At 42.5% G+C, this 20,712-nt stretch overlaps 1 protein-coding gene across 1 annotated transcript in view; it reads right to left on the bottom strand.

Annotated features, from left to right (window-relative positions):
* Nucleotides 1–9,386, bottom strand: part of LOC309558576 (hatching enzyme 1.2-like) — a gene marked incomplete at both ends in the record, with an annotated part of 28,553 nt that extends 19,167 nt beyond the window's left edge. The window contains 2 exons of the mRNA XM_082261653.1: nucleotides 3,999–4,008; nucleotides 9,359–9,386. Of these exons, the coding sequence (XP_082117779.1) occupies nucleotides 3,999–4,008; nucleotides 9,359–9,386 (38 nt within the window). The remainder of the gene's footprint in view (nucleotides 1–3,998; nucleotides 4,009–9,358) is intronic.
* Nucleotides 9,387–20,712: the final 11,326 nt, after the last annotated feature.

Genomic DNA, 20,712 nt, shown 5'->3' with positions numbered 1-20,712 from the left:
TGCAGTATGAATATCTCCTAAACAGTGCAAGTTTAGGAGATATTTAAAGTTCCTACAGGTAAGAGTTATTAAGGGGTTTACTTTCACTTTATAATTAGTATTAAAGTGAATATTGAAATTTACACAAGTACAGATACACTGCTAAATAAATGCATCATTCACATTATTGCTCTAACACATCATGAATACACGTTTGACATTCTAAATTTCATAAATTTTTGGATTAAAGTGATACTAAATGAAAAAACAAAACAAAATCCAAAGCAAAATAAACATGTTATACGTATGTGCTGGTGCTAGGTGCTGGTTTTGCACAGAGCAGGTAATTGGACAATAGAAATTATAAGCAAGTTATGTAAAAAAACGACTTTGCTGGTAGATATTTTCCACTCATTGCACCAGCTCTGGCAGTTTCAGATGTCTGTACCAGTCCATGTATATGAATCTGGGACTATTTACTCTACTTTTCTTAGATAAAAGAAACTTTGTTAAAAATTAGCACCAATCTTTGGGAATGGGTTACCTCTAGAGATTTTAGTTACATACTACTAAAACTTGCACTTGTAGATTAGGCATTATTGCTACTATACATACAAAAAAAACATTGTGTAATTGCAGATATTAAAGATATGAATGAGCTTTATACAACCTGAACAGGTAAAGCCAAGCATGCACTGCATGTAGCAGCAAGAAGTAGTAAGGTCCTCATTTTCTCTTTGCTGCTCAGTAGAGACTCATTTGGTGAGGCTTCTGGTTTAGTACCTTAGCTCTAGCCTCTGATGTCCTATATATATACTACTAGCCAATCCTGCTGGCTACGCCCCTCATTATACTTTGATGCTCCATGTCATTAGAAATGTGCTAAACTGTGTATGGGAGGTATTGCTATGTACTATTGTTTCAGGTGCTGTGTAAGGCTGGGGTCACACTGGGTTGGCTTCAAAGTCGCGCGACTTCACCAAGGCTTGCAAACGACTTCTCTAATAGAAGTCAATGCAAGTCGCCCCCAAAGTAGTGCAGCAACCTTTTTCTAAGTCGGCTGGAGCTGGTGGGGGACCGTCGACCCGGGGGGGACAGTGTGGGCTGGAGCTGGTATGGTTGGGGAGGGGGGTGTGGTGTCCCCAAAGTAGTGCAGGAATCTTTTTCTAAGTCGGGCTGGAGCTGGTGGGGGACCGGCGACCCGGGGGGGGCAGTGTGGGCTGGAGCTGTTGTGGTTGGGGGGGGTATGGTGTCCCCAAAGTAGTGCAGGAATCTTTTTCTAAGTCGGGCTGGAGCTGGTGGGGGACCGTCGACCCGGGGGGGACAGTGTGGGCTGGAGCTGGTGTGGTTGGGGAGGGGGGTGTGGTGTCCCCAAAGTAGTGCAGGAATCTTTTTCTAAGTCGGGCTGGAGCTGGTGGGGGACCGGCGACCCGGGGGGGGGGGCAGTGTGGGCTGGAGCTGTTGTGGTTGGGGGGGGGTATGGTGTCCCCAAAGTAGTGCAGGAATCTTCTTCTAAGTCGGGCTGGAGCTGGTGGGGGACCGGTGACCCGGGGGGGGGGGCAGTGTGGGCTGGAGCTGGTGTGGTTGGGGGGGGTATGGTGTCCCCAAAGTAGTGCAGGAACCTTTTTCTAAGTCGGAGCGACTTGAGTTGCTTCAATTAGAATGGTTCCATAGCAGTAGCACTGAATGGAGCGCTAAGTCGCCTGCCAAGTTGCCCCAGTGTGAACCTAGGACTAAGGGTAAATTAAAAAAAAAAAATGCTGTCTAGAGAGCAGTAGTAAATGCTCTCACATGATGGGCCACAGTCATGCTAAACCGGGGTCGCTTGAGCAGAGAGGACGGTGGAACATCAAGGAGATCTGAGCGGGGTATGTTCCAAAAATACACTTAACCCAATAAAATACACTTAACCCATGAATCTGCCCACCAATAAGTGCCCATACCGCCTAGAGCTTACATATATTGTCATGATAATAGCAATTTCACTACATATAACAGTTTGCTATGTTTTGGCAATTTATTTTTTATTTTTTTTGGCACTTTTTAGGGTTTTCTTTTCTGGACTGCATTTTAAGATCTAATGCATGCGTAAAGGGTTAAGGTTCATCTAAGGCGGAGAGGGCTATTATTTGAGGTACTGGATGATCCCGCCCACTCCCTCTGGGTGGAGGGGGAGGGGGGCTTAACCAATGCAATTGAAGCCACTATATATATTTTTGATCTGCTACTGGTAAGACCAGCTCTGAGGAAGGGGGGCTTGACTCCCGAAACGCGTTAGCGGTCCTGATTTCAAGGACATGTTCCTGTTCATCTATGGTGGATTCTTGTAGCACGCTTTTATTATCTTCATGTCTGTGAGTATGCATTTGGCATTTTATTAAAATTACTAACAGTGACCACGGGTAATGCACTAGGTGTTTGCGCCTCCTTTTTCTCTTTTTCCTGGGACTAAGGGTACCCACAGACAGCTCCATAAAGTGATTATTGAACTTATTTTCAAACTTCTAGGAGGACATCTCACATCAGTGGTATTATAATGTGCTTTAGTGGCATGGTACTAATCTTTTCAATATTACAGGCAGTCCCCGGGTTACAAACAAGATAGGTTCTGTTTGAAGAGGTACATTTTTCTAAGTGTACCTCCAGCCAAAAAAAAAAAAAAAATGTTTTTACATCTTTTGGATAGCAAAAATAGGGAATAGGGAACCCCTGTAACGTTCGTTTTGCTGTGTACCCCTGTTCAGAAGATTTCACCTCACTTTCTGTCCCTGTGACAATTGGATTTAGAAAATTTTGTTTGTTGTGGAAACCAGGATTGGTGATAAAGCTTCAGTAGAAACACCTTTTTCCTAAAAAAAAAAAAAAAAAAAAAAACTCTTACAGGAGTGAATTTCTCTTTTAACCACTTTAAGACCGGAAGGATTTGCCCCCTTTATGACCAGGCCCTATTTTGCGATTCCGCACTGCGTTATTTTAACGGACAATTGTGCGGTTGTGCGACGCTGTACCCAAATGAAATTTACGTCCTTTTTTCTCACAAATAGAGCATTTTTTTGGTGGTATTTGAACACCTGTGCGATTTTTATTTTTTGCACTGTAAACAAAAAAAAGCGAAAATTTTGAAAAAAAAAAAAAAACTATATTTTTCACATTCTGCTATATAATAAAAAAAAAAAAAAAACATTTAAAAATCTAAATGTTTTAACATTTTAGGCCAATTTGTTTTCTGCTACATATTTTTAGTAAAAAAAAAATTGCAATAAGCGTATTATGATTGGTTTGCGCAAAAGTTATCGCGTCTACTAACTACGGGAAAATTTATGTAATTTTGTTTTTTTTTGTTTTTTACTAGTGATGGCGGTGATCTGTGATTTTTTGTGGGACTGCGACATTGCGGCGGACAGATCGGATGCCTAACTAACATTTTTTGACACTTTTGGGGGGGACCGGTGACATTACTACAGTAATCAGTGCTAAAAATATGCACTGTTACTGTAATAATTCCATTGGCAGGGAAGGGGTTAACCCTGTGGGTGATCAAGGGGTTAAGTGTGAGCCTAGGGGAGTGTTTCTAACTGTGGGGGGAGGGGGGGCATGGCTTGTGAAATGATCACAGAGACATGTAATCCTATATAGCAGGATCACAGGAGCTCTGTGATTATCCCAGGGAGAAGATTTGTCAGCTGTGTTTACAACAGCCGATCGTCCTTCTCTCTCATCGGAGCCGTCTGACACCCACATCGACTTCCCTGCTGACGATCGGGGGCGGGAGCGCGCCGCCGGCGGCGCGCGCTCACCCCCTAGCTGCCCCCAGGCGAGCGACGTAGACCTACGTCATTTTGCCTGTACGAGCCAGCCTGCCGCAGTAAATATAACGTAAGCGGTCCGGAAGTGGTTAAAGGGTAAGTTCTTCTTACTTCCTGTTGTTTCCCTCTATTGAAAGTATGAGTGGTATGTAAGTCGGATGTTTGTAATTCGGGGACTGACTGTATGAAGTTTAGGGGTTAGGTCTAACGTACCTGACATTTCCTATAAGAGAAAAGACATTTAGGAGAATTCAGTAAAGCCTTAGAGCACGTTTACATTAGTGTTGCCTTCTGCTGGAAGTGGAAGGCATTACATCCCAATCCTCACTGCCTGTTCTAACCTCTAATAGCCCCCCACTGTGCTGCAATTGCATGCATTGAACACAGTTGCAGGTTGGCTTCGGTACGGCCCCTTTTACTTGAACCACAATTGCTATTTTAAACCTTAAAGTGCTTGTAAAGTCTCATTTAAAAAAATTAATAAATAAATAACTAATATGTTATACTTACCTCCTCTGTGCAGTTGGTTTTGCAAAGAGCAGCCCAGATCCTCCTCTTCTCAGGTCTCTCTTCGCTGCTTCTAGCTCCTACCTCCTGTCGAGTGCCCCCACAGCAAGCAGCTTGCTATGGGGGCACCAGAGCCAAGCTGCAGCTCTGTGTGTCCATTCAGACACGGAGCTGCTTTTTCGGCCCCGCCCCTCTCTTTCATGATTGGCTGACTGACTTTGGTTGACAGCTGTGGGAGCCAAAGCCACAGCTGTGTCTCAGGCAATCAGGAGGGAAAGTCCCGGACAGCAGAGGGACTCATGGGCATCGCTGGACAGATATGGGGCACAGGTATGTATCAGGGGTGCTGGGGAGGTTGCTACATACAGAAGGCTTTTTATCTTAATGAATAGAATGCAAAAGAAGGTTTGCTGTGTTCCCCAACAAAGTCTTAGGGGGAAGGTGGATTTTCCAGGAGACAGGCAGTTACCCTAGGAGAGCTGGACAGGATCGTAGAAGATCCTTAACCCATCAGCAGGACCCTTAGCTGCTCCTTTGTGCAAGGAGGAACAGGATGAGCATTGCCAGAGCCCTACAAAATGACCTCCAGCAGGCCACTGGTGGGAATGTTTCTGACAGGGCCTGACATTCTCTAGTGGGCCCTGTGCTCACTGCCTGGCACTGTGGAGATTGATTGCCAGTTGCCATTCCACACCAGAATTGGCAGGTTCGCCACTGGTGCCCTGTGCTTATTACAGATGAGCGTAGGTTCACCCTGAGCACATGTGACAGATGTAAAAGGGTCTGCAGAAGCCATGGAGATTGTAATTCTGCCTGTAACATCGTTCAGTATGACCAGTTTGGTGGTGGGTCAGTGATGGTCTGGGGGGGCATATTCATGGAAGGATGCACAAACCTCTACAGGCTAGACAATGGCACCCTGACTGCCATTAGGTATCGGGATGAAATCCTTGGACCCATTGTCAGACCCTACACTGGTGCAATGGGTCCTGCGTTCCTCCATGTTCACGACAATGTCCGGCCTCAGGTGGTGAGAGTATGCAGCCAGTTCCTGGAGTTCCTTTACTTTTTTTGATCAGTGTATGTGAGAGACCTGTTACCCTGCTAGAGCATGTGAAGGAGTTGTGAATTGCCCATCACAGACAGGATTGTCCTATGCCTCTATAGCGCTATACCTATTGGGAGTTGATGAGTGAGGACACATGAGGAGGGGAACACAGCACTTTATTGCTTTTCATTGCACAACATCGGCACAAGAAAACTGGAGCACAGATTGCACTTTAAAGGACTAACTTATTGTCGGCACTGAATAGATGCACGGATATATGCCGCACTATATGAACTTTATTTGATGTTTTTATGAATTGATGTAGTATTATATCTATGTAGATGATTTCAACACCACTTGCACTGAGTGATAATAGAGTTTTTTTGTTAGACAGCACTGGATTCACATATTTTAAGTATATACCTTGGTCTCCTTTCACACCTGTGCAGCTTAGGATCTGACTTGTGAAATTCCATGCACCTCTATGAGATCCGTTCCATTTGACACTACTTAAGTCGCTGCGACTTCAGAAAAGGTCTCTGCACTTTCTCCAGTTCCCCAATATCCTTTTTGTGAACTGGTGCTCAAAACTGATCTGCATATTCCAGATGAGGTCTTACTAATGATTTGCACAGGGACAAAATTATATCTCTCTCTGGAGTCCATGCCTCCATGTTAATACAAGAAAGGACTTTGCTCGCTTTTGAAACTGTAGCTTGACATTGTATGCTTTTATTAAGCTTATGATCTACCAGAACACCCAGATCCTTCTCCACCATTGATTCCCCCAGTTGTTCTTAGCCCCAAGTGCATTTTCTTAGCCCTCAAGTACATAACTTTACATTTATCAACATTAAACCTCATTTGCCACATAGTTGCCCAATTAAGCAGTGCATTGAGGACAGCTTGTAAGTCGGAGACATCATGTAAGCTTAGCTTGGTGTCATCTGCAAAGACTGAAATTCTACTTTTATTCACAGACCCTATATTATTTATAAAGATATTAAAAAGTAAAGGTCCCAACACTGAACCTTGGGGTAAACCACTGATAACCTTAGGCCATTCAGAGTAAGAACCACTAACCAGGGGGCAGAGGCACTCAGTGAGCAAAACCTAGAGGGCAAGGCAGACAAATTATCTCTGTAAGAGATCCTTTCATGCTTAATAATGATTTTGGAATGTTAGCTCTAGATAACAGCCACCCATAGTCACATCCCTAAATATATTGGAGAACAAAAGCAGGCAAGGGTAGTTTAGAAGTCCTCCAATCCATATGGACATATGAGGCTAACAAACTATACCACTGTATAAATTGGGATTTTTCAAGGGCTACAGGGTGGTCTGTAATAACATACAAATGGCAGTAGTAAAAACATAAGTTTTATTAAGGTGCAATAACAATACATATTAACCACTTCCATAAAGAGCAGTTACACCCCCTTCCTGCCCAGACAAATTTTCAGCTTTCGGCGCTCTCACACTTTGAATGATAATTACTCAGTCATGCAACGCTGTACCCAATCAAATTTTTTATCATTTTTTCCACACAAATAGAGCTTTCTTTTGGTAGTATTTAATCACCACTGGGTTTTTTATTTTTTGCGATATAAGTGAAAAAATAGCTACACATTTTGTTTTAGTTTCTATTATAAAATTTTGCAAATAAGTAATTTTTTTTCATAAATTGTGACCAATATTTATACTTCTACATATCTTTGGTAAAAATAACCCGAATTAGTGGTTATTATTTCGTCTATGTGAAAGTTATAGACTCTACAAGCTATGGTGCCAATCATTGAAAATTGATCACACCTGATGTACCGACGGCCTATCTAATTTCTTGAGGCCCTGAAATGTCAAGACAGTACATATACTCCCAAATGACCCCTTTTTGGAAAGTAGACATTCCAGGGTATTTAGTAAGAGGCATGGTGAGTTTTTTGAAGTTGTAATTTTTTCCCACAATTCTTGGGAAAATGAAGAAATAATTTTTTTTTTTTACACAAAATTATCATAATTACAAGTTATTTCTCACACACAGTATAGGCATACTTGCAATTAAACCCCAAAATACATTCTGCTACTCATTTCATTGGCTGTTTACCTTGATCGGGGATGGGCTCAGTCCGAGGGACGAGCCTCATCCCTGATCGCCGCGCTGCGTGCCGCGCTGCGTGCCGCGCTGCGTGCTCCCGGATCCTCAAAGACTTCCTGCCGCCGTCATTTTACAATGACGCGGTATGGAAGTGGTCAAAACTATGATTGACAAAACATACATGTACAGTGCTACAAAGATGTATATCATGAAACGTATCCATAGAAAACAGTGTGACTCAATACGTCCTACAGTTTTCGCCGAGGCAAGAAGGCTCTTATATTGGCTTCTTCAGGGATCAGATGGTTAGGTCACACCACTGTTTCTAAATACTATATGCAAATGATTACAGAGAAAAAGGGGAAGAATTATGTATACAAACATAAATTGTTCTACAGAAATCATTAATCCCACTAACATATCTGAATATCAATCTGTAATTATGCTTACCATTTCAAATATAACGCAGAGCATGCTGAACAGAGACAAATCCCATGGTGGGGGAAGCAGACATGGATATCCTTTCATGCTCTCCCTAAAAAGAATCTCCAAAAAGTGAAGCAGCCAGCACCTACTGAAAAATGTGAAAATAAATGAAGCACAGTGCTGCTATAACTTTTACAACCTACATAATTAACCCAACCTTGTGCAAAGCTAGTGCACACTATAAGAAAATCGGGCGAACATTTTCATCCAAAGAATTTTCGTACGATTTTCGTATAGTGTGTACACAATGTTCAACAGCCGATTCTGAATTTTCATAAGAAAATTCTCGAAGGGACAAACTACAAAGTTTTTCTCATACGGGAAAAAACTAACGATTTTTGTACAGGAAAAATTCGAAAAGAAAGACTGCGCATGATCAGAAACAATAAACAGCAAAAAAAAAAAGCCTTTGTCGTAGGAGAATTTGCGTTCATCGATCGTTCGCCCGATGTTCTTATAGTGTGTACCCCACTAAAATAGGGACACTATTGTAAATAATTCAATGATATGTTATAACATTCCTGAAAGTCCTTCAGCCCGACATTAAAATCCATTCATTGTTCACATCCTTTGAATTCAAATACACTGATCCTTTAAAACTCAGTGTGCCAAAAAAACATGAAATCCCGCTATCCATGTATAACAATTCCCATTATGTACAATGACTACATTCCTTCTTTAATTACTATGATCAGTCCAGTCCAAGGTATTAATCTGAAGCCTGTTCTCCCACTCTGGAAACAGACACACCTTTTTGTCCAGACCTAAACTAAATTCTATTAGCTAGACAGGTTTGTATGATTGATTACACCTGGACAATTCCCCTTCATTAAAAGCCTACACTATTATTTGAATAGAGGTGATGGTGCTGATTGATTGCTCAGTGAGCAGGAATAAGGTGGAAAGGTGACACAGGAACCAGATTGACCTTCAAAGAAATACAAGTGTGTCTCTGAACTAGGTAATATAAATTAGTTACGCCTTGGTCAAAAAGGTGTGTCTGTGTCTAGAGAGCGATGGCGAACCTTGGCACCTCAAATGTTTTGGAACTATGTTTCCCATGATGCTCAGCTACATTGCAGAGTGCATGAACATCATGGGAAATGTAGTTCCAAAACATCTGGGGTGCCAAGGTGGGAAAGCCTTTGGATTATCACCTTGGTCTGGTATTAGTGATTTATTAAGGAGTGTTCACTGTTCATCATGTGAGTTATTATACATGGATAAGAGGATGTCATGTTTTTTTGGTACACTGGGTTTTAGAGAATCAATATATTTAAAAAATACATTTATTTTAATCATGATTTGAAGGACTTTCGCACGTTTTGACACTATGCAAGGGCTGTACTGAAAGTAATGTAAAATTGGGCATAACTTTTTTAATAACTGTGGCAGGATTCCCAGCCGTTTTGCTGGATATGGGTCCGCCTGGCTTACCGTTAGCAACAACAGCACGTTTAAGCATGTTCTCCAAGGGTGATCACTGAGACAATGACCAGTCCAGTATCTTTGGGTTTTTATATTTATTGAGAACTTGGATGGGAGAAGGGAATGAGTGGGATACTCCTTTGGCTCAACTATGCGCAAATTGCTAGGGACAACTGAAAAATGCCGATTGGCGCTGACTTGACGCTGGCTAGATGCCGGTCAACGCCGGTTGATGCTGGTTAACGATGGCTTGCTGCCCGTTAACTCCAAACTGACTTGGGACTGCTTTCCTGTATAAAGAAGTCCTCCTTGAGCTCCCTTAAGTACTCCTTGCTGATGCGCTGCTAAACACTTCAGGGCCCACACCGGCGCCCCCTTTTACTCACTTATCTTTAGGGCTTAGACACTGGCACCCCCTTTCTAAGTCTTCACTACTGGTAAGCTGGCTCCCGGATCCCTCTGACCTTCTGGAGTGGTCCCCTCTCCTAGGCAGACCCCTGGGCAGTTTGGAGTATTCACATTACTGTTTTTCCTGGAAATGTCTGCCTATCAGCTCCACTCTGTCCACAGCACACTGGATCCCTCTCTGCAGCTCATCTCAACCTTCATCTCACTGCCCAGGACAACCTCACTAGCGCTGACAGGAGGAGAGACAGCCGTCATCCTTCTCCTGGGACTCTGCTTTCTGCCAAAGACGCCCTGTCACATGCTCCCCTCAGACTTATAACTCATCCCATGGTGCATTGCAGCAAACTCCGCCCACTGAGATAGCCATAAGCCCTAGTGGACTATTGGCTGGGTTTCCTCCACTGTCCAGTAAAAGCCCTAATTGGAAACAGTGGGGAGACTCCCCAGGCTCAACAGTTCACACCTGGAAACATGTGACAGCCTAACTAAATGATCAGCCCCCCCCCCCCCTGATATGCAGACAGGGTACCTGTATGGTTTTTCCTAGCACCTACCTAGGAGGGTGCTACATCCACCCCCCCCCCACCAAAAATGAGCCATGTCCCCATTGGCTACATCCTACAAAAATTCTGCCAAAAAATCAGGAGTATCCCACAAACTTGGAAAAGGGGAAAAGGGAAGAAACTAATGTACAAATAATTTACGTAAAAAAATATATAAACATCTTTGTACTGTACACATATACAAATTATTTAAGGTGCATGAAAGGATGCACCCCCCACCAAACAAAAATCTGCTTGGTGAGGATTAGGCAACTATACACATCCTGACTGTCTACCTCTACCGTGAGCCCACCTGTAGAGAAATTAAAAGTTAGTTGTATTTAACATACATCCATTACAGGACTAACTACCTGGACAGTTAAGTGAAAAGACCCTCACCGCAGGCGGCGACCTTCTCACTCCATTCCCTGACTCCTCTGCTATTCAGTGCTTGACACGCCGGGTCCAATTCTTCCCTCCTCCTGGGGGAATCTGTGCCCTACCACTGACTACCTATGCAGAGTCCTTGAAGAAGTCCACTGCAGCATCTTCTTGCCACCTCTCACAGTACTTCTCCTTTTTGGAAACAGGCTAAACCACTGGAGCCTGAGTGGCCTGCAGTCCTGCTGAGTCAGGGAAACCTAAGGGGTCTTTCAGAGCACCCCTCACCAGACTTCCTGGATGCACCGCCCATTACTGTGATGGCCACCGGCTTCTTTCCTTCTAACTAAAAATTCGGTGGTCTTTCAAACAACATTTGTAATCCAAGAGATCCTGGCCAGTTGGCCCAAGGGATCTCTAAGGTTAGAGTTCCTCTTTAGGACCCTGGCCCGATGGCCCAAGGGGTCTGTAGAACACCAGTGTTTTCAAACAAAAGGTCACAACTTGAACTGGTAACTTCAAAATTCAGCATTAAATTTCTTTCTTTTTTTTTTTTGATGGCTAGCCAGCCTTACTTGTACAGTTTTGTGTGTAGAGATTTGCCCCCCTTTTTTTTTTTTCAAATGTAATACTCTGGGTGGGGGACCCCGACAGTGGCTCCCTGGCTGTCTCGCACTCCGATGGACCAAGCCTGGCCCGATCCCTCTGGACGACGAACGTCCACCCTGTCAATGTAAATAGATCATCCGTATAACCACTGTGCTTTCACTGCATTAAATTTCTCTTTAAGGTCAGTCCTGGGTGAGTGCCAAAAAGGCTTGGGGACAAAGAGAAAATCCCATATTGCTTCATCACACCAGAAGTCCCTTTTTTTTTCAATATTTAACATGACCTCCCTGGGAGCATACGGATAATCGTAGCCATACTCCATTGCAACCTTGAGGTGTATCCATCTTTGCAATAGGAAAACCCTTGGGGGAGGGTTTTCCTATTGCCTCTCCCAGGCAAATAAAAAGGGGTCTCCTCTTTTATAATCAGGGAGCTGTACGCCTCATTCTGGTCCCGAGCCCGGGCATAGTTTGTAGGTGGGGTTAGGTCTGAGACCCTTTTTGTGTAGGCCTCACAGAACCCCAATTTTTGGGCCAGCTCCCCTCTTTCTATTGACTCTTGAGTCTCCTTATCTGGCACAATGAAGACCTCAGGGCTTGGTGGGCTGCTCCCAGCTTTAGAACCCCAGTCCCATTCCGTCTCATCTTCGGATCTCCAATCAATGATCCCTTCCTCAATGGATCCGTACTTGTACTGAAAGGAGGGAGACCTCCCGCACCATTCCTTGGTTCCGCCCCACCCACCTCCCAGTACTGCCCTTTTTAGGGAATACAGAACAAAGTAACAATTTTGGTGATAAGTAAATTGTATAGAATTTGCCAATGATAAAAAGAAAAGCAGTAAAATAGATCCCATGCAGCCAGCAACAATAGATCCCATAGCTGCCAACTGTCCCGTTTTTTCACGGGACAGTCCTGCCAAATAGGATATTGTCCCGGCTAATTTACTATGTCCCAGCCAGTGGGGAAGTGTGGGGGAGGCAGGAGAGACCGTCTGACCTTTTATTCCCTAATATCTCTTGTCTTCCTGCACTGGGCTCCAGCCGCCATGAACTTCATGCTCAGGATGGCCGGCAAGCGCCCTGTGATTCACGAACTGTGGCTGGGGCTGGCTTCTGTGCCTGTCCAATAGTGTAATGTGGGTGGCGGTTTGGATTGCATTGAAGGGGGCATGGACGCTGGTCACATAGGACCCACTGACAATGGGGTACTTTGACGTAGTGGTGGGCTTGAGCACGATATGGCCATATGGTGGGACCAAATCCCCATTTTTATTTATGGATTGTCTTCATATTTGATAGTCATTTCTTTTGCATGTGTGCGCTATTCTTTTTTAATATGCATGTCGCTTGGTTCATAGCTGCACAAGCTTTAGAAATACATGTTCAGGGTTTGCTCCCCCAACTTTTTGCTTGTTTATTAAGTATAACATGTTTGTTATTTTTATAAAAAAAAAAAAAGGAGACTTCACACACTTTAAGAACAAACCTACAGATCCTATCTTGTTAGTAGCCTGTATATGTTTAGGAAAACGAACGCTAATAACACATTTGTCTCGGAGGAAGCGATTGCTTGAAATTCACTATGGGACTTGAGGCTGGATGCTCTTAATTGTTCTTTTTGATGTTTACGGATCTCAGAAATATCGCATGTCCTCATGTAATAACTAGTGGATTCTTCACAAGAATTTGAATATATGGATGTCTGTGAGAGGGACGTGGCCTATTGTCATGAAGAGCACTTTACATTATTATTATCATACAGGATTTATATAGTGCTAACAGTTTACGCAGCACTTTACAATTTAGAGGGGGGGGGGCAGTATAATTACAATACAGTTCAATACAGAAATAATAGGAGGGCCCTGCTCATGGAGCTTACAATCTAAAGGGAGGGGGTTGTGGTACAAAAGGTAATAGCTGTGGGGGTGATGAGTTCTTAGGTGGAGCTGCGGAAGGCTTCCCTGAATAAGTGAGTTTTCAGGGATTGCTTAAAGGCAGACAGGATAGGTGCTGACCGGACATACAGGGACAGGGAGTTCCAGAGGATGGGAGAGGCTCTGGAGAAGTCCTGGAGGCAAGCATTGGGAGGAGGTAAGAAGGGAGCTAGAGAGCGGGAGATCTTGAGGGGAGTGGGAAAGGACAATTTAGGTGATGTCTGCAGATGAGGTTGGTGTTGTAGCCGGGGGACAATGTTGTGGATGGCCTTGTATGTTGTGGTTAGTATTTTGAATTTTTTACGGTGGAGTAGGGGAAGCCAGTAATGGGATTGGCAGAGAGGAGGAGCAGCAGTCACGGATTGGTTAGTAAGGTATATTAGTCTGGCAGCAGAATTCATAATAGACTGAAGGGGGGATAGCCTGTGGAAAGGTAGGCCAGTAAGGAGAGAGTTGCAGTAGTCAAGGAGGGAAATAACCAAGGAGTGAATACGTTGTTTTGTGGTGTCTTTAGTCAGGAAGAGGCAAACTTACCCCAACAGAAAGAGGAAGTGGCTGTGGAGAAGATGATGTTATATGTGACACTGAAAGTGCGTTGAGATAGGTAGAAGGAGAACCAGGAAAGGGAAGAATGATGGAGGCTAAGTGAGAGGAGTTTGTTGAGGAGGAGTGGGCGGTAAACTGTGGCCAAGGCAGCAGAAAGGTCCAATAGTATGAGTATGGAGTACTGGCCATTGGTTTTAGCAGTTAGTAGGTAGGGATGATCGAACTTTTCAAAAGTTCAGTTCGGCCAGAACATCCGAACTTCCCGAAAGTTCGGCCCGGATTTCAGAACCCCATTGAAATCAATGGGACCCGAACTTCGGTAATCAAAAAACACCATTTTGAAGCCCTAAAACCCAATAAATGCCCCTAAAAAGTGCCTAGGGTTCTGGGTCATGCCCCAGGGACTATTAATCACACAAAAAAAAGTTCTTAAAAATTGTCATTTTTGATAGAGAACCAATTATTGAAAAAATTAAAAAAAAAAAAAAAAAAAAAAAAGAGATTTGGATTTTGACTTTGGATTTAGTGTCTGGTGGGTCTAAAAAGTGTACCTGTGAAGTTTCAGCTCTGTAGCATGTCCAGAACCATAAAAAAAAGATTGTTTGTATTATGTCACTTATAGAACAGGGATATGGCTCCGCTATTTTCACACCTTGCCGGTTTAGTATCAAGCGTTTTTTTGGGCATTTTTTGGGGGTTATTGGAGGCAGCCATAACATCAGAACTTCTGTGTAGGGGTATATATACACACATACTTATATGTATATATACCCATACACATATATAGGTGTGAAAGTAGCAGAACACTATACATGCGCTAATGAAATAATTAACACCAATATGGCTCCGCTCCTATCACACCTATATATGTGTTAGTGTAAAATACATATAAGTGTGTGTGTGTATATATATATATATACCCCTATACAGAAGTTCAGATGTTTTGCCTGCCTCCAAAGAACCCAAAAAAATGCCCAAAAAAAGGTCTGCGCCAAAAAACAAAACAAAACGCCCAGGTGTGTTTTTGCAGCAGGCGTTTTTTTTGGGCATTTTTTGGGGGTCTTTGGAGGCATACAAAACATCTGAACTTCTGTATAGGGGTATATATATACACACACACTTATATGTATTTTACACTTACACATATATAGGTGTGATAGGAGCGGAGCCATATTGGTGTTAATTATTTCATTAGCGCAAGTATAGTGTTCTGTTACTTTCACACCTATATATGTGTATGGGTATATATACATATAAGTGTGTGTGTATATATACCCCTATACAGAAGTTCAGATGTTTTGCCTGCCTCAAAAAAAATGCCCAAAAAAACGCCTGCGCCAAAAAAAAACGCCCAGGTGTGTTATTGCAGGGTTTTTTTTGGGCATTTTTTTGGGTTCTTTGGAGGCAGGCATGACACCTGAACTTCTGTATAGGGGTATATATTCACACCTACACATATATAGGTGTGAAAGTAGCAGAACACTATACTTGCGCTAATGAAATAATTAACACCAATATGGCTCCGCTCCTATCACACCTATATATGTGTAAGTGTAAAATACATATAAGTGTGTGTGTATATATATATACCCCTATACAGAAGTTCAGATGTTTTGCCTGCCTCCAAAGACCCCAAAAAAATGCCCAAAAAAACGCCTGCTGCAAAAACACACCTGGGCTTTTTTTTTTGGCGCAGGCATTTTTTTGGGTTCTTTGGAGGCAGGCAAAACATCTGAACTTCTCTATAGGGGTATATATATATACACACACACTTAAATGTATTTTACACTTACACACATATAGGAGTGATAGGAGCGGAGCCATATTGGTGTTAATTATTTAATTAGCGCAAGTATAGTGTTCTGCTCCTTTCACACCTATATATGTGCAGGTGTATATATACAGACATGTGTGTGTATATATACCCCTATACACATGTTCAGATGTCATGCCTGACTCCAAACATGTCCTCAAAAAATCCCTATAAACGCCTGCAGCCAAAAAGCAGGCTGACCGGTGAGAAGCCATATCAGTGCTCTGAAAGTGACTTAAGAGAAACGATCTTTTCTCTATAGCAGTCATCCTGATATGGAAGGGTTTTGTCACCCTGCCATAGCAGTCAGAGTCAGTTAACCCTACACTACACTACGGTCTCCTTACACTTAACACTTTCCCTACAGAAACTGAATAATTAAAGCTAACTATAGTGGAAAATAGCACCCTAACTACACTAGATATCCCTTTCCTCACACTAATAATTGCTAAATGACACTTTGTAGCAGAAGTAACAGAACTGCTTCCACTCTCTTCCATGTCCCTGTATAACAATGCTAGGAATTTGGCGGGGGCTATCTTATATACTGGGGGGTGTATTCACTAATGATTGGCCTATGGACCCCCTAGTCACTCCAATCACATTCCTAGCATTCTCCTGCCCCCTCAATTGGCTTTTACTGATGGTTCTGGTCCAATCACTGGCTTTTAAAGCCCATTTCCTGAACCATTGCATTTTGGTCGGTTCTGGTTGCCGAATTCCGAACTTTTTCAGCAAAAAGTTCTAAATTTGGCCGAACCTCGAACAGCCAATGTTCGGGTCGAACCGATGGTCGACCCGAACCCTTCGATCATCCCTATTAGTAGGTAGTTAGTGAGTTTTAGTAAGGCAGTTTCAGTGAAATAAATGGGAAATTAGCAGCGCTAAATCCTCACATAGAAACCAAGTGCTCTACTGTGATATACAATAAATAAATAAATAATTAATAAATAGTGATACAATCATTCCATAATCAATATATCAAAAACAAAGTGCAAAACATTAATTATGTAATAAATTAGTTACAAGTATTGATTGTGCAAAAAGGTGCCATTGTGAAAAATGGTGCGTTAACGTGCAAAAAACACACAAAAAATAAAATGTCCTGAATATATATATATGTATATTCACACAATACACAGTCCAAATGTTGATTCCATGTGCAAATAAGAATAGCAGCCGATAGGTGTGACTTCAAGATGTGCATACATTGATGGTGGCACCCTCCAAACACTGCCAAGCAATGGGAGAAATACAGACTCACCAGAAGGAATTATCTTAGAGAATAATCTCTTTATTTCTGGAGTGAATCCCCATTTATTATACATGCCAGTATTTTGTTGGCTTTGCTTGCAACAGCTTGGCATTGCATGCAACTGCCAAGCCTGTTGTCCACCGGGACCCCCAGGTCCTTTTCCATCTTAGATTCACCCATAGGTTCCCCCCCTAGTGAGTAGCTTGCTTTCATGTTTCTGATGCCCAAGTGCATTACTTTACATTTTTCAACATAAAACCTCATCTGCCATGTAGTTGCCCACCCCATTATTTTGTTCAGGTCCACTTGTAAGGTTTCCACATCCTGCTTTGAAGATATTGGCATGCCTAGTTTAGTATCATCGGCAAATACCGAGATTATGCTAGATATTCCTTCCTCTAGGTAATTTATGAATAAATTAAACAGGATTGGTCCCAGGACAGAACCTTGGGGGCCCCACTTTCCACACCCGCCCAATCTGAGTACTCCCCATTTATGACCACCCTCTGGACTCTCCCCTGGAGCCAGTTCTCTGTCCAGGTATTTACCCTATGGTTCATACCTACGTACCTTAGTTTGTACAGTAAATGTTTGTTGGGAACTGTGTCAAATGCCTTTGCAAAGTCCAGATACACCACATCCACAGGCTTACCTTTATCTAGATGGCAACTCACTTCATCGTAGAAGGTTAATAGATTAGTCTGGCAAGAACGATTTTTCATGAATCCATGCTGATTACTACTAATAATACCGTTTTCATTACTAAAGTCTTGTAAGTAATCTCTTAACATCCCCTCCAAAATCTTGCAGGCTACTGATGTTAGGCTGACCAGCCTATAGATATATCTTGGCCCTTTTTAAATATTGGTACCACGTTGGCTTTTTTCCAATCAGCTGGCACCATACCGTCAGTAGACTATCCTTAAAGATCATGAAAAATGGTCTGGCTATCACCTGGCTGAGCTCCTTAAGAACCCTCGGGTGCAAGCCATACGGTCCCGGTGATTTATTTATGTTAAGTTTCTCTAGTTTTGTTCTAAGTCTATCTTCTGGTAGCCATAGGGGTACTTCCTGAGGTGTATTATTTAGTTTAGCATTACAAGCTGGGTTAGTGTAGCCCCGCCATTCTTTTGTGAAGACTGAAGAGAAGAAATTTTTTAACACTTTCGCCTTCTGTCTGTCCTCTGTGGCCAGATTTCCTTTGTTGTCTTTTATGGGGCCAATGTGTTCTGGCCTCGCTTTCTTACTATTTATATACTTTAAGAATTTCTTGGGGTTTTTACTCTTTTCCGCTATATGTCTCTCGTGTTCTATTTTAGCTGCCTTGATTTTGCCTTTACATTTCTTATTACACTCTTTGTAATGTTTGAATGCTGCCAGTGACCCCTCAGTCTTGTATTTTTTGGAGGCCTTTTTTTTAGTATTAATATGCATTTTTATGTTGGAGTTTAGCCACCCAGGGTTTATTTTTGATCTTTTAAATTTATTTCCCTTTGGAATGCACTGGCCAATCCCTTGGTTCAGTATGCTCTTGAAGCACTCCCATTTTTCCTCCGTGTTCTTTGTTCCCAGGGTTCTATCCCATTTAATATTTTCTAGCAAATAGCACAGTTTTGGGAAACTGGCTCTTTTGAAATTCAGTTTCCTTGTATTACCCTTGTGTTTCCTATTTCCATGATTAATACTGAAACTAATTGACCTATGGTCACTGTTTTCTAAGTTGCCCCGTATTTCTTTATCCGTGAGCAGGTCTGTATTGTTGGTAATCAGTAGGTCAAGTACCGCATTGTTTCTTGTCGGTGCATTCACCATCTGACCCATGAAATTGTCCTGCAAAACATTTAGGAACTGCCGGGCCTTGGATGAATGCGCGGTTCCTTCTGCCCATCCGTTGACATCCGTTTTTGCGTCCGTTCCGTTTTTTAAACGGAAGAAAATAGGGTTCTCTTCCGTCTCAAAAAATGGAACTGAACAGAATGGACGCAAAACGGATGTCAGCGGATGGTCATCCGCTAATGTCCGCAATCCCATAGACATACATTATGTCCGTTTTTCATCCGCAAATGGATGGGAGAAAAAAACGGACATACGGAACGCCCGTGTGAAAGGACCCTTAAAGTCTATGGGACACAAACATGAAAAATCAAAAGTCCTCATTTTAAAGGCTTATATGCAAGTTATTGCCATAAAAAGTGTATGGGGACCCAGGTACTGCCCTGGGGGACATGTATCAATGCAAAAAATATTTTTAAAACAATCGTTTTTACAGGAGCAGTGATTTTAATGATGCTTAAAGTGAAACAATAAAAATGAAAAATTCCTTTAAATATCGTGTCTGGGGGATCCCCTTAATGTGCCTGTAAAGTGGGGCATATGTACAATGTATGGAGCCTGCTGCAGCAATACTGACATTTCTAAAGGAAAAATGTAATTTGAACTTGCTCTTAGCTGTAATGTATTGTCGGCTTCAGGCAATACAGATAAAAAAAACTTAAAATGTAAAAAAGAAACGGCATGGGGTCCCCCCCCCAAGATCCATACCAGACCCTTTGCTGAGCATGCAGCCTGGCATGGCAGAAAAGGGGAGGGGACGAGTGAGCAAGCACCCCCCCCGAACCATACCAGGCCACATGCCCTCAACATAGGGGGTGGGTGCTTTGGGGCAAGGGGGGCTATGTTGATGGGGACAAGGGCCTCTTCCCAACAACCCTGGGCTGTGGTTGTCGGTGTCTGCGGGTGGGGGGCTTATCGCAATCTGGAAACCCCCCCCTATGTGAATGGGTATCGGGTGCATCCTACCCCTACCTATTCACCAAAAAAGTATACAAAAAAAATAAACACATAAGAAAGTTTTTGACAAGTCCTCTATTCAAAAAAAAAAAAAATAGTGTTCCTCAATGTAAATCCATCATCAATCACAATGCCCGCCGCACCCGCAGGCCACTTTTTCCCCCTTCTTTGCGGTAGAGAGAGCACACCGCATGCCACCCACTAGAACCCCAACCCCCCCTGCCGGCTCCCACTTTTATTTTCCGCCTGCTGAACTTTGGAGATAGAAGCCCGCAAGATGGATACCATTCATTTTGAGTCAACTAAGCTAATGATCTTTCCAGATTTTTCAGTGGATACGCAGAAACAACCCAAATCTTTTGATGATGAAGTACCAATACCTGGTTTTATAATCATGGTGTCACTGTGCTTGATTGGTCAGCAAACTTGCCTGACCTAAACCCCATAGAGAATCTGTGGGGTATTGTCAAGAGGAAGATGAGAGACACCAGACCCAACAATGAGCTGAAAGCTGCTATCAAAGAAACCTGGGCTTCCATAACATCTCAGCAGTGCCACAGGCTGATTGCCTCCATGCCACGCCGCAATGATGCAGTAATTCATAAAAAGGAGCCTGACCAAGTATTGAGTGCACACTATACTGTACATGGACAGACCTTTCAGTATTTCTGTATTAAAAATCTTTTTTTTTTTTTGGTCTTATGTAATATTCAAATTTTTTGACATACTGAATTTGGGTTTTCACTAGCTGTAAGCCATTATCATTAAAATTAAAAGAAAGAAATGCTTGAAATCTATCACTCTGTGTGTAACGCATCTATATAAAATATGAGTTTCACTTTTTGAATTGAATTACTGAAACGGTAATACACTTATTTAGATTTTTATTCACCAAAGACATTCAGCAGAAAACATTTTGGCCTAGATTTATGAAGAAATTTGGTTTTATTGGATATGTTTTATAACAGAAAGTGAAAAACATAGTCTACCCCCCCCCCCCCCGCCAAAATTTTTGCTAATATTTTGTTTATACAAAAAAAAAAATCCCCAATGGTGATAAAATATTACCAAAAGAAAACTCGTT

The sequence above is a fragment of the Pelophylax lessonae genome, assembly GCF_965119305.1.
Source record: "Pelophylax lessonae genome assembly, chromosome: 6".
Lineage (NCBI taxonomy): Eukaryota > Metazoa > Chordata > Amphibia > Anura > Ranidae > Pelophylax > Pelophylax lessonae.
The sequence above is the reverse complement of the archived record's forward strand: the minus strand, read 5'-3'. Positions and strand labels throughout refer to the sequence as shown.